A 10,991-nucleotide genomic window follows, 5' to 3' on the forward strand; every position below is an offset into this window, starting at 1 on the left:
GTATAAATGTCCCCCACATCACTCCCATCATTATAACAATCTGATTGAGGAGGCACTTCATATGCTTGTGCTAGGATTGACGATTATGTTTTTTTCCAATGACTCATTATTAGTAAATACTGTAATTTACATTATTCCCTGCATTCAATCAAAGTGTAATATTCCAAGATCTCAATCTGTGTCCTTTTAAGTTCTTAGTCACTAGTCCATGAAAGTTTGTCTGGCTCTGGGGAAAGTTTTGGTCCTGTTATCCAAAAGGCAAACACAGATTCTGCTTTTGTGGCTCACTACACCAGTTAGATATTCTAACCAAAGGAATTACCTAAGCAAAAAAAACCCAAAAAACCAAAAAAAACCAACCCAGTATTTCATATACCTTTTAATGATCAAAGGGCTTTCCTCTCCCACTCCCGTATAAAAACTTCAGAGCTATAATACAGTAGCTGTTCAGCATCCTCTTCTGGGCTCTGCTCCACAGAAAGTATCTGAGCAGGGGTTTGTCTGAATTATCTCAAGAGGAAATAGAGGGCATCCTCTGACGTCTGCATCCATCTCTCTTCTCAACATTAATTTCCTCTCATCTCCTGTAGACAAGAGAAAGTTACTTGAAATGAGTTTGTCAGGTGGGCAGGGAGGGAAAGGGAGGTGGCTGTAAGGTATCCACCAATCAACTGGAGGCACAATAAATCGTAAAAAGGGCTGTAAGAACAGCCAGTAGCAATCCTGTATGAACATCAGATGTATTTTAGCTATGTAAAAATTCACTCACCTGAGACAGTACTTCCCACACAGCTGTGCCACACACTGAATTGTCTATCAATGTTTTAGTTGTCTAAAGCATGTTGTTAGTATGCATGTTGTAAACAGAATAACCACCCATTGCTAATGCCCAGGACAGATACTGTGCTAACCAATTAAGTAAACAAATATTACTCTTGAGCTGCAGCTGTGTGTTTCAGAGCTAAACTGAAAAAACCCTTAATTGCAGAGAAGTTGCACCGGGTTTTTTTTATGCCATGCTTAATACTTTTTAAAACCATTCATCACTGTAAGAACTGTGGCAACCTCACCTGCCACAGACCTGTCAAATTCAGTCCCCTTAGCTGTGGCGTCCCTCTTTCTCACCTCTTCTCTGGAGGGTCTCCTGAAGGGGTGAACCATCATGAGGGGTAACTTCTGGTGCTGCCACAGAGGTGTGAAGTGTCTTGAATTTCACTTTTTTGTGCAACATTTTCTTACATTTTCTCTGTATCTTTCTGAGCGACCCCAGCTGCATGCAACTGTCCATCTCTGAAAAGCCACATTCATCAGATAAAAGATTAGAAGAAAGCTTTTTTCGCTTTTTCTTCATTTTATGAGCATTTCTCTCCTTTTCCCTGGATTGTCTCTCACTTTTCTTTCCTTCACATCTTAATTTACTACTAGACCTCTTGCACGACTTTTTAAGTTTACGTTCACATTGCTTTGCCAAGCCCTGATGGACAGAATTAGAACAGGAGTTACATTGGCTGATTTCCTTCTCTTGACCTTCCAGAGCTACATTTTTACGGTAAACCAGTAATTTTCTTTCCCCGGCTCTTGCAGGCAAGCACCCTTTAATACAACTGCTGTAAATTTCTTCATACCTTCTTTCTGCTCTCTTCACTGAGCCACCACATGCCTCTCTAAAGTACTCAGAATCACTGATCTCTTCCAACAAATCCTTTAATCTGCAAGCAGATCTACATGTTCCATATGGTACAGTGCCTTCATCTCTACCATCTTCTCTTTTGAATTCCTTATTACGAGTAACAGTAGTGCACTCCAAAGAATGATTCAGTCCAGCATGTGGTAAGTTATCAACAGTCAGTGAGTCATTCCTCTGCACTTGCAGTTTTTTTGCAAGCTTGCCCCCATGGACCTTGCTTTCTAACACTTTGTCTGTTGACTCAAGTTCCCCAAGACTGATCACCAGCCTATAATTACTATCACTACTACAATTTCTCTTGTGGCGGTTTTGTACAGGACTCACTTCTCTGAAGTGCTGACCATGTTTGTTACTCAAGCTGATGTCAAACCCACTACCATCATCAGACACCACTCGCTTCCACCGGGACTTGTTCGCAGTGGTTTTTGGCTCTAAGCAAACACGTGCATAGTGTGGTGTCTGATAGTAGTTTAGTAAATAATGGATGAATTCATCAGTCTCATAAACCTTTTGCTTTTTGCAATCATCTTCCTCAGACACTGTCTGCGTGTGAACTACATCCAGTGCTGGGTGGTGCCTTCCATGGAGAAGTTCGATGACCCGGCCGTCCTGGGTAACCGTGATCAGCAAAGGCCCACAGCCTTTGGCGGAGGAGTTGCACACATCTCTGCCAGGCAGTCCATCAGAGCTCGGGACTGGAGAGACATCATTTAAAATTGTCCTAACTATGTGACAAGTAGGTGCATGGAAGTTACTCACATCTCCTTCCTCACTACATAAACTGCTACCTTTCTGGGTTAACAGGCACTTAAACTCCTCCTTACGTTTCAGCTCTTTGTGCGTATGATAAAGGGAGCTAATCAGCTCCTGCTGTATGTCTTTAAATGCTGTTTCAGAAAATGAATCGTCCTTCTTTACACCCAGTGAAGGATCCACTTTTTGACTTGCCAACTGCGAAACCAAGAAAATAGAAGTTTATTTAACACATCACCTTCATGATTAAGAAGGCTAATGTCAGATGTAACGGGGCCCTAAAATTCATGCAGAATGGCAAGGGTAGCCTCTGACTTCAACTCATAGTAAATTACAGTCCTTTAGAAGTCTTTTACATTAAGGACTGGGGAAAATACACACTTGTTAAAAGCTGCAAGCAAATTTTCCTCCACAAATAGTGAAGACAAAACCATATTAGAAATTAAAACCCCGTTTTCATTTGAAACTCTTTTTTTTGCCCAAAGCACTAAACTAAACCTACAAACATTAATCTGTGGGCAAAACACTCAAATTTTATCACTTCTCTGCTGACTTTCTCAAGACATTATCTGAATCAAACTGAAATAAGCCTGGTAATGAGTGCAAGAAAAAATAAGAGGCTATTAGAAATGCAACTGGTATAATCTGTGCAAATTTAATTCAGTCACTTGTAGGCCTGAGACCAAAACAAGCAGAGAGAACATCACTTATGTCCCCACCCCAAAATTCCTTGCTTGCAACACTGGATCAAGTCTAATAGAGGTAATATAGCCTTTCCAGCCCTATTTTTTACTCAGTAAAGATAAGGTCTTGAAAAAGCACCAAAGGCAAAGTTTCTGTGTAAAAATGCACTACGTTTGCTCTCAGGGTAACACTGAGAGCAGATTGTCACAAGACATGGACCTCAGGCCTTCTCAGTGTTCAGTCAGCCCCAAAGCAGTCTTCTGAATAGCATCAAGATATCAAATGTCTAGTGAATTATTCAAGCTCTAATAAATATCCTCAAAAATTTAAAGTACGTTTTAAAATAGTCTTACTTTCACACGACTTAACAGCACTGTAAGCAGTCTGACAGACTCCACTCTTCTCTGAGCTAGCAGGGATTTCCTTTCTTCCCATTCAGGCATATTCTCTGGCCACTGCTGTTCTTCAGCTGGTACCTTCTGCTGCTTTGGGCGATGTTCCTCATCTCCATCTATCTGCCTTCTCTTCTCTCGAGCTTAGCTTTCCTTTTTGTCTCTTGAACTTCTTTTCATCACCACTTCTTTTTCTAGGTAATTATCAATATGGGACAATTTAGATGACACTTCTTTTATATTTTGCATCCTGGGGGGTTGGATGTAAGTCTTTGAAGTGCTAGTAATAAGCAACCAGTCACCAAGAATCACGTGGCTAACAAGGAATCTCATTTGCTTAAATAACGTTTAAAAAACATGGCACATAAATTACACACACCTAACTGATCCCCACAGTTAGAAAGTTCTTTGTCTCTTCAAATGGTTTGTATTCTTGGGTTTTCTTTATAAGCACTGCCAAGAGAACAGCATCACACGATTCTTTGTCTCCAAGGGCACAGCTAGAGACTAATCATTTGGATCTAATTCTTAAATTAACAAATCTCCCCTACAGATTAGCATGAGGGTCCTATTTAAGAGGTATTACAAGGCTCTTGTAGTTCAGGGGTTATCAGTGAACAAGGCTTACCCAGAGCCAAGGCCTTCTCTGCTCCTCACCCACCCCAGCTGTGAGGAGGCTGAGGGTGCACGAGGAGCTGGGAGGGGACACAGCCAGGACAGCTGATCCCAGCTGACCTGAGGGATATCCCCGACCATATGGCCTCATGCTCAGCAATAAAGCTGGGGGAGAAGGAGGAATGGGGGGCATTTGGAGTGATGATGTTTGTCTTCCCAAGTCACTGTTATGTGGGATGGAGCCGTGGTATCCTGGCGATGCAAAACACCTGCCTGCCCTGGGAAGTGGAGAATGAATTTCTTGTTTTGCTTTCCTTGTGCACATGGCCTTTGCTTTACCTATGAAACTGTCTTGATCTCAATCCTCAAGTTTTCTCACTTTCACCTTTTTGATTCTCCTCCTCATACCACTGGGGAGAAGGGGAAGGAGTGAGCAGCTGTTGTAGGACTTAATTACCAGCTGGGGTTAAACCACAACAGGCTATCACCACTTTTTGGAAACTTTGCCCTGTAGGAAGTAGATCTACCAAATAATCAACATGACGCATCACAAAAACCTCCAGAAAATTCAAGGAACAGTGTTCACACAAGTAAGTGTTTAAAAACAGTTTTTTAAAAGTATTTGAATAAGGAAGAATTAGCAATGGAAGCATAGCAGTGCTTTTAGAGACCTAGCATTAGATTCACTATGCGTTTTAAGTGTCTGGTTTTGTAAGAAGATGCATAACCTGATTGATTACTAGTGACAGTTTAGGATGCCATCCAAACACATTATCTAACGAATTAAAACTTCAATATACTACTATTACTCATATGCAAATTTAAGAACACTGCAGTAAAGATATCAACAATAAAAAAATAACACACAAAAATGGGTAAAGACAGAAAAGTATTCTTTTCATAGCTTTGGATTTTCTAGTCAGCTTGGAGGCACTGAGAAATGTACATCAAATTAATTTTATTTCAGGGCATAAGGACATTGATTTAAGATGTTGCAGCATAGAGCAATACCAAAAGCCCACACACAGAACCTTAAGGAATCAATCCTCAGAACAATTTGAGAGCAACAGCTCTCACTATAGGCCCACAGAATCATAGAATAATCCAATCTGAAAGGGACCTCGGGATATCTCCAGTCCAGCCTTTCTCATAATCCAGACCCCTGCATCTGATGCCTTACACACAGAATTATCATTATGGTTTTCTTCCCAATATATAAATTAACAACTACATAGCATTGTTTCAATTTCTCCAACTCCGGTTTCCTCAAAGCCTGGATTTTTACACAGCCACTCTTCCTGTATTTTACTTGGTATGAGGAAGTGTAACAAATTTCAAGAAAATGGGACATTTTCTAAAAATATACTCTCACCTTTCAACCCCCTCTCTTTTTTTCCCCCTTTTTTGACCGTGCTCCTGTTCTTGCAGCTTTAGTCTTTCCAGGCTTCTCTATCTTATGGCTCCTTCACTAAAAATGTCTGGTGGTGTCAAAAGCCACCTGTCACAGAAGAAGCAGAATCAGACTTAGCAGCCCAGTTTGCTGCGTATTTATACAAACACAGACAACCGGCTGAGTAAATTAGAGACCCAGGTGACTACCAAAATACCACTACACTCGTGAGAATGCCTCTCTCTGCCTTGACATACCAGAACTTCTGAAGTTCATACTGGGTTGTCAATCAAGCTCAAACATCCCTCTCCCAAATATCTCCTCCTGCTGTGACATCAGGGGCTCACAATCTGACATCATACCTTTGACCAAACCCACTCCTGGTAGGCTCTTCTGGGGACTCAAAAGTTCAGCATGTTCAGCACAGCACTCCTAATTGCAGGAGTTAATGCAGTTCTGCCAAAACTAGAGTTCACTGACTCTTAGAGCAACATCTTTTGGATCACACGCTTGTTTGCTTGCTTAAAAATTGATGGATTCTGTTGATGTGTGCTGCATTTCATCGGCTTTAAATGCCCAGACAGAGCACATTAAAAGAAAACACTCAAGCAAGTTGCATCAAGGTCTATCTACACTGAAAAAGTAAGTAATAGGAAGTATTATTTCCAGCATAGAGGGATATTTCAGGGTAACAGTTTAGAAATTACCAGCTAGAACAAAAAATGTAACTGGGTACTCCCTAATACGGGCTCATGGAGGTAAACCAATAGGCTGCTGAAATTAAGCTTACAGGTTACACATTTTCTTTTATAATGCCACACTACGCATAACACTTCAGTGGATTCATCTCTCAATATACTTAAACAAAAAGGTACAGAGAAGAGAATAGCTACCATTTTCTAGCCAAGAATCACCAGGCAGCTGCTATACATATGTCATATTTAACAATAAGAAACTAAGTATCTTTCAGAGTATCATCAGTTCTGGACATCCTCTCTCAGTTTCAGTGCCAACTACACAGAAAATATTGACAACCTTTAGCTTACCCAGAGGAATTTTTCAGGAAATCAAAACAGTATAATGCTGGGTTTTGATTAAAGGAGTTAAGTTCAGATACCTGAACTCCATGTATCAGTATACCTACATTTAGTACAAACAGGATAATCACACAGGGGTTTTTTGCCCCTCACATGCTTAATTGTCCAAAAAGTTTACAGAGAGGCTTCCACTGCTTATCAAGGACTTTTCAGGCCTAAATTCAAGGAAAAAGAAGCAGAAGTTGGCAAACCACCATCTGTGCCAGTTTCTTCCAGAAAGTCTCAGCACCTAGTTACAAGTAAAGCTTAGTGTATTTTAATACGTCCATATGCTATATTTTTCTTTATTTGATAGACACAATTTTAACATAAATACAGACTAAATCATATGGAGACAAAAAAGATACATATACAAAGAGAACTGCAAGAGTGCCACATAAAAGCTTCCGCTGAAGAAACATGAAAAAAAAGTAATATGGTCTTCATAGGTTATAAACTATAGTGCTATTACTTGAAAAATGCCTGTTTGCTTTCAATATGGGAATGTACAAGGGAAGACAAGCACAGAAACTGTTTGGTAAAAGAGGGTGACTACACTTTACTAAGAATGACGAGGAAAAAAACCCACATATGTACTGGAGGAAAAGCTAGTGCAAATAACATTAATATAAAATAACCAGGAATTTCTGGAAGCAGCAGCTACAGCACAGACTGCAGCACTGAATCGCTCCTCTTAGGGAACTGCTGCCAAATGCACTCAGAATTAACGCTAACTTGGTCTCATATATGCAAAGCAGATACGCAAAGTACCTTCTACAAAACTGAAGCAGCAAGTAATCTCTAGAGTCCTTTCTGCCCACTGTGCATTAAGATAAAGAGCTTCCTAAAGCTTTCCACCAAGTTAGTGCCAACTATGCTTCTGCCACCTCACTAAGATTTGTGGTGCAGCAGATTAAAACATCCAGGACACTGTTGTTGCAACCTGTAGAGATATGAAAGTCAAGCCTGCAGACCACCTGGTGTACATAAAATCTTGTTCTGTTTTGCAAGTACATCTTCTATTAAACCAACTGATATATTATCCTGCCCTTGAAAATCTTTCACTTACATCCTTACACCATCATGGCTGCAGCCATGTTCCTACTACTGCAATCAATCACCTAAAAGCCATAAACTCTCTTCATAGATCTGAGTAAGCTATAGTAGTTTGCTAGTGCACACTATTACCCTTGCTCTTCCCCACTTCTGTTCATACCCGGGAGATCTTCAAGCATCAGAAATTAATTTCTCACTATCTAACTGTGTACAAAGCACAGAATTATTTACTGGCTGATCCACTGAATTGCTGCTCAGCAGCACGGCCTTTTGAAATCAACCTTGACGTATCAATAAGCCACTCCCTTAAATTATAACTGTTGCAACTGATAAATCACAAGGAATTTGGCCTTCAAGACCTTTACCAAATTATTATTTCCTTTTGGCCACTCTGCCATGGTAATAACATTTGGAGCACATCTGCCCTTGCCCTAGGGTTTACTACAGTTACTGCAGGCTGAACTGTCCTTATCTTACAACACCCTAAATTGTGTCACCTAAGTTCATACTTTAAAACAAACTCACACTTCAGGGAAAAATTAACAACCTGGAAATATCTAACCTGAAACACTCACATAGTCCATATGAGCAACATGTAGTGGGAATAATTGTTCCAAAGGTGCCCTTCACATTTGCTCACTGTGATGTGACAGCTCTTACTATCCCCAGTTTCCCAGCTGGTCACTCATGCGAGGCCCTGGCCCATCACAACAGTTTCAGAGACCATACCATCAACCAGGTCAGGAAAGAGGGTTATCTTGAAGACGGGAAGATAAAATCATATTTTGCCAGGTTACTTTTCAGATATTTGGTTTCCCTGCTCTCATGGATAGTGTGGCCTCTGAGGAGTCCCACCAGCAGGGCTGAAGGCAAGCTCGAGGCAGAGGAAATATTTTAATTCTGCAGAGGTGGGTACGCAGGAGCACTACAAGCTAAGACAATGGGGCAAGTGTATGTATTGATCCACAGCAGCAGAGAGTTTATCATGCAGGGAAAAAAAGCTAGGGTCGTTTAGCCTAGAAAAAAGGAGGTTCAGGGGGGACCTTATAGCTCTCTACAATCACCTGAAAGGAGGCTGGATCCAGGTGGGGGTCGGTCAACTCTCTCAAGCACCGTGAGAGGAAATGGCCTCAAATTACATCAGAGGAAGTTTAGATTGGATATTGGAAAAAGTTTAAATTGGAAAAACTTCTCCACTGAAATTGGTGATCAGGCATTGGAAGAGGCTGGAAGCACCATCCCTGGAAGCCTTCAAATAGTTTGTGGATGTGGCACTTGGTGACATCGTTTAGCAGTAAACACAGTCAATGTTACCGGACTCCGTGATCTTAGAGGCCTTTTCCAACCCTAGCGATTTTATGACAAGCATTTACCAGAAAGTCACTTGGAGAAGTTTAAAGAGCTTTAAACTTATTTTTAACATACGAAATGAGTTTATCCAGGCTGCTCTATCCAAAATTAACTGAAAAGGAGCAATGATAAAAAAGTGCCGCTGCTCTCACGAATATTGCAGTAAAAGGGGCGTTTTGAAGCGAACTCTCCCAGCACCGCTATGCCCCACGCTGTCCGAGGTGAGGATAAAACAAACCGCCAGCCCCAGCCCAAAAGACGGAGCCACTGAAGGCCGCGGTCCCCCGAGCTCGGGCAGCGCCGCAAGCCAGGCGCCGGTAGCGCCAGCCGAGGGCAGCCCGGCGGGCAGGGCCCAGCCCTCGGCGGCTCCAGCGGGAGCCGCGGGACCGCGACCCGGGACGCCCCGCTCCCCCGCCCCGGTGTGAGCCCCGGGCAGGCGCGGACCCAGCTCGGGCAACCCCCGCGCCGGGAAGCCCCGGGCCCAGGCCCGCCGCGCGGGCCAGGCTCCTCCGGCCGAGCCTGCCGCCGCCCAGGGGCCGGAGCAGAGGGAGGGTCGGCCCGCCCGTGCCGGCAGGCCTGCGGGCTCCGGACAGCCCCAGCGGAGCCGCCGGGAACCGCCGCGACAACTTCCCCTGGCGGAGCGAGCACCGCGCGCCCGCTGCCCGGCGCGCTCCGGCCTGGCCCGGAGCGCCCTCCGCCGGCGGGACCCCACGCCCCGCTCCCCAGGGCCGGCCGCTCTTACCCTCCGGCCGCCGCGCTACCGCCGGCCCTTCGGCCACCACCCCGGGGCGGAGCGCGGCGGACGCGACAGCGCCGATGGACCCGGCCCCGGGGCGCGGCTCCTCCACTCCGCCCGCCACGCCCTCCTCCGAAGCACGCCCGCCTCCGAAGCACGCCCGCCTCCGAAGCACGCCCGCCTGTCCACGCCGCAGATTGGCCTGTGGGGTGTGTGGAGGTTTCACGGGTGTTCTTGAGGAACGGTTCACGAAGCGAGTCCCAGGAGGCGCTAGTGGCTGCTCTTCCTGCCTGGCCCTTCGCCCGTGACCTGCAGGGCCGGCCTTAGCTGCAGCCGCCTGCTGCCGGCATCTTCGGCCTGTGCGCCTCGTGTGTGTGCGTTGTATTAAAAATAAGCCAAAGAGAAAAAGTTACTCCTCGGCAGTTGCCTCGCTCAGGCAGCGCAAAGGCTTGGTTGTGATACAATACCGTGTTTTTCTTTGCCCTGTAACAAAGGTAGTTCATCCACCACTGCTCATGAGTGATAAGTGTGTGAGGGTTTATGTCCACCTTTCCCTGGTTTAGTACTGGCTTTCCCGGTGGGAAAGTACTGCCTGTGTCTCTGCACGGTATGGCTGTCGGCTCCCAATGGTGCAGTGCTCACCCACGTGCTGCTGATGGTACTGTCTGCACTTCCTTGGTTGTTCTCAATTTAGCATCCCCAAGACAATGTACAACCTTATATATATACATATATCTATAAATATATAGATATATATATACTTTTTTAATGTCCTTCTTCCACCTTGTTAAAAACAAACCCTTTACCTCTTCTCCTGGATCAATACAGTTGTGACTAGGATGGGTGATGATCACAGGACACACACAGGGCTAGGGCTGCAGGCAGAACCGGTGTACCAACCATTTCTACTCTGTGATGTTCTAATTGCTATGTATGCAATTACAACCCAAGACCAGTGGTTACACATATATTTATGGTGGGAGTGTATGCCTGTTACAATTTTGTGTGCCTAAAAGCATGTCTATGTTTTCTCACTGTACAAGCTGATAAGACAAAGATACTATGTTTACCTACAAATGGTTTTTTGCTCTGGTTGCCTTCTCCACAGTTGTCACTTCTTGTATTAGGAAGGTTTCCTAGGAGTTATTATATGCTGACATTTGTTTGAGTTTTTTTTTATTTTAAAAGATAAAATTGTGCTTTGATGATACAAATTTCCAAGATACTCTCTCTAAGTTATGTGATTTTTTTT

General features: G+C 43.8%; 1 protein-coding gene across 6 annotated transcripts; it reads right to left on the reverse strand.

The window, feature by feature from the left end:
• Window positions 1–359: 359 nt before the first annotated feature.
• LOC138110414 (A-kinase anchor protein 17B-like) lies at window positions 360–9,850 on the reverse strand. 6 transcript variants are annotated; one of them, XR_011150918.1, is made up of 5 exons: window positions 9,746–9,850; window positions 3,478–5,629; window positions 2,195–2,638; window positions 1,126–1,290; window positions 360–584 (listed from the first exon to the last, which is right to left on the reverse strand). XR_011150918.1 is itself a non-coding variant. In XM_069015283.1 (4 exons), exons 2-4 carry the CDS (start codon window positions 3,565–3,567, stop codon window positions 448–450), a joined length of 1,740 nt encoding a protein of 579 aa, XP_068871384.1. In that variant the 5' UTR covers window positions 3,568–3,710; window positions 9,746–9,850; the 3' UTR covers window positions 360–447. The 6 variants fall into 6 exon arrangements, 5 of the variants coding, with proteins under 5 accessions (XP_068871384.1, XP_068871381.1, XP_068871383.1 ...); XM_069015283.1 differs by having other exon boundaries at window positions 1,126–2,638; window positions 3,478–3,710; XM_069015280.1 differs by having other exon boundaries at window positions 1,126–2,638.
• Between the last annotated feature and the right edge of the window lie 1,141 nt (window positions 9,851–10,991).

The sequence above is a fragment of the Aphelocoma coerulescens genome, chromosome 4A, assembly GCF_041296385.1.
Source record: "Aphelocoma coerulescens isolate FSJ_1873_10779 chromosome 4A, UR_Acoe_1.0, whole genome shotgun sequence".
Lineage (NCBI taxonomy): Eukaryota > Metazoa > Chordata > Aves > Passeriformes > Corvidae > Aphelocoma > Aphelocoma coerulescens.

Coding starts and splice junctions, on each gene's coding strand:
- LOC138110414 (XM_069015283.1), bottom strand. CDS start 3,567: ATGCCTGAATGGGAAGAAAGGAAATCCCTGCTAGCTCAGAGAAGAGTG. Junction 2,639..3,477: donor TGCTGTTAAGTCGTGTGAAA/GTAAGACTATTT, acceptor TTGGTTTCGCAG/TTGGCAAGTCAAAAAGTGGA. Junction 585..1,125: donor GGAGACCCTCCAGAGAAGAG/GTGAGAAAGAGG, acceptor TCTTGTCTACAG/GAGATGAGAGGAAATTAATG.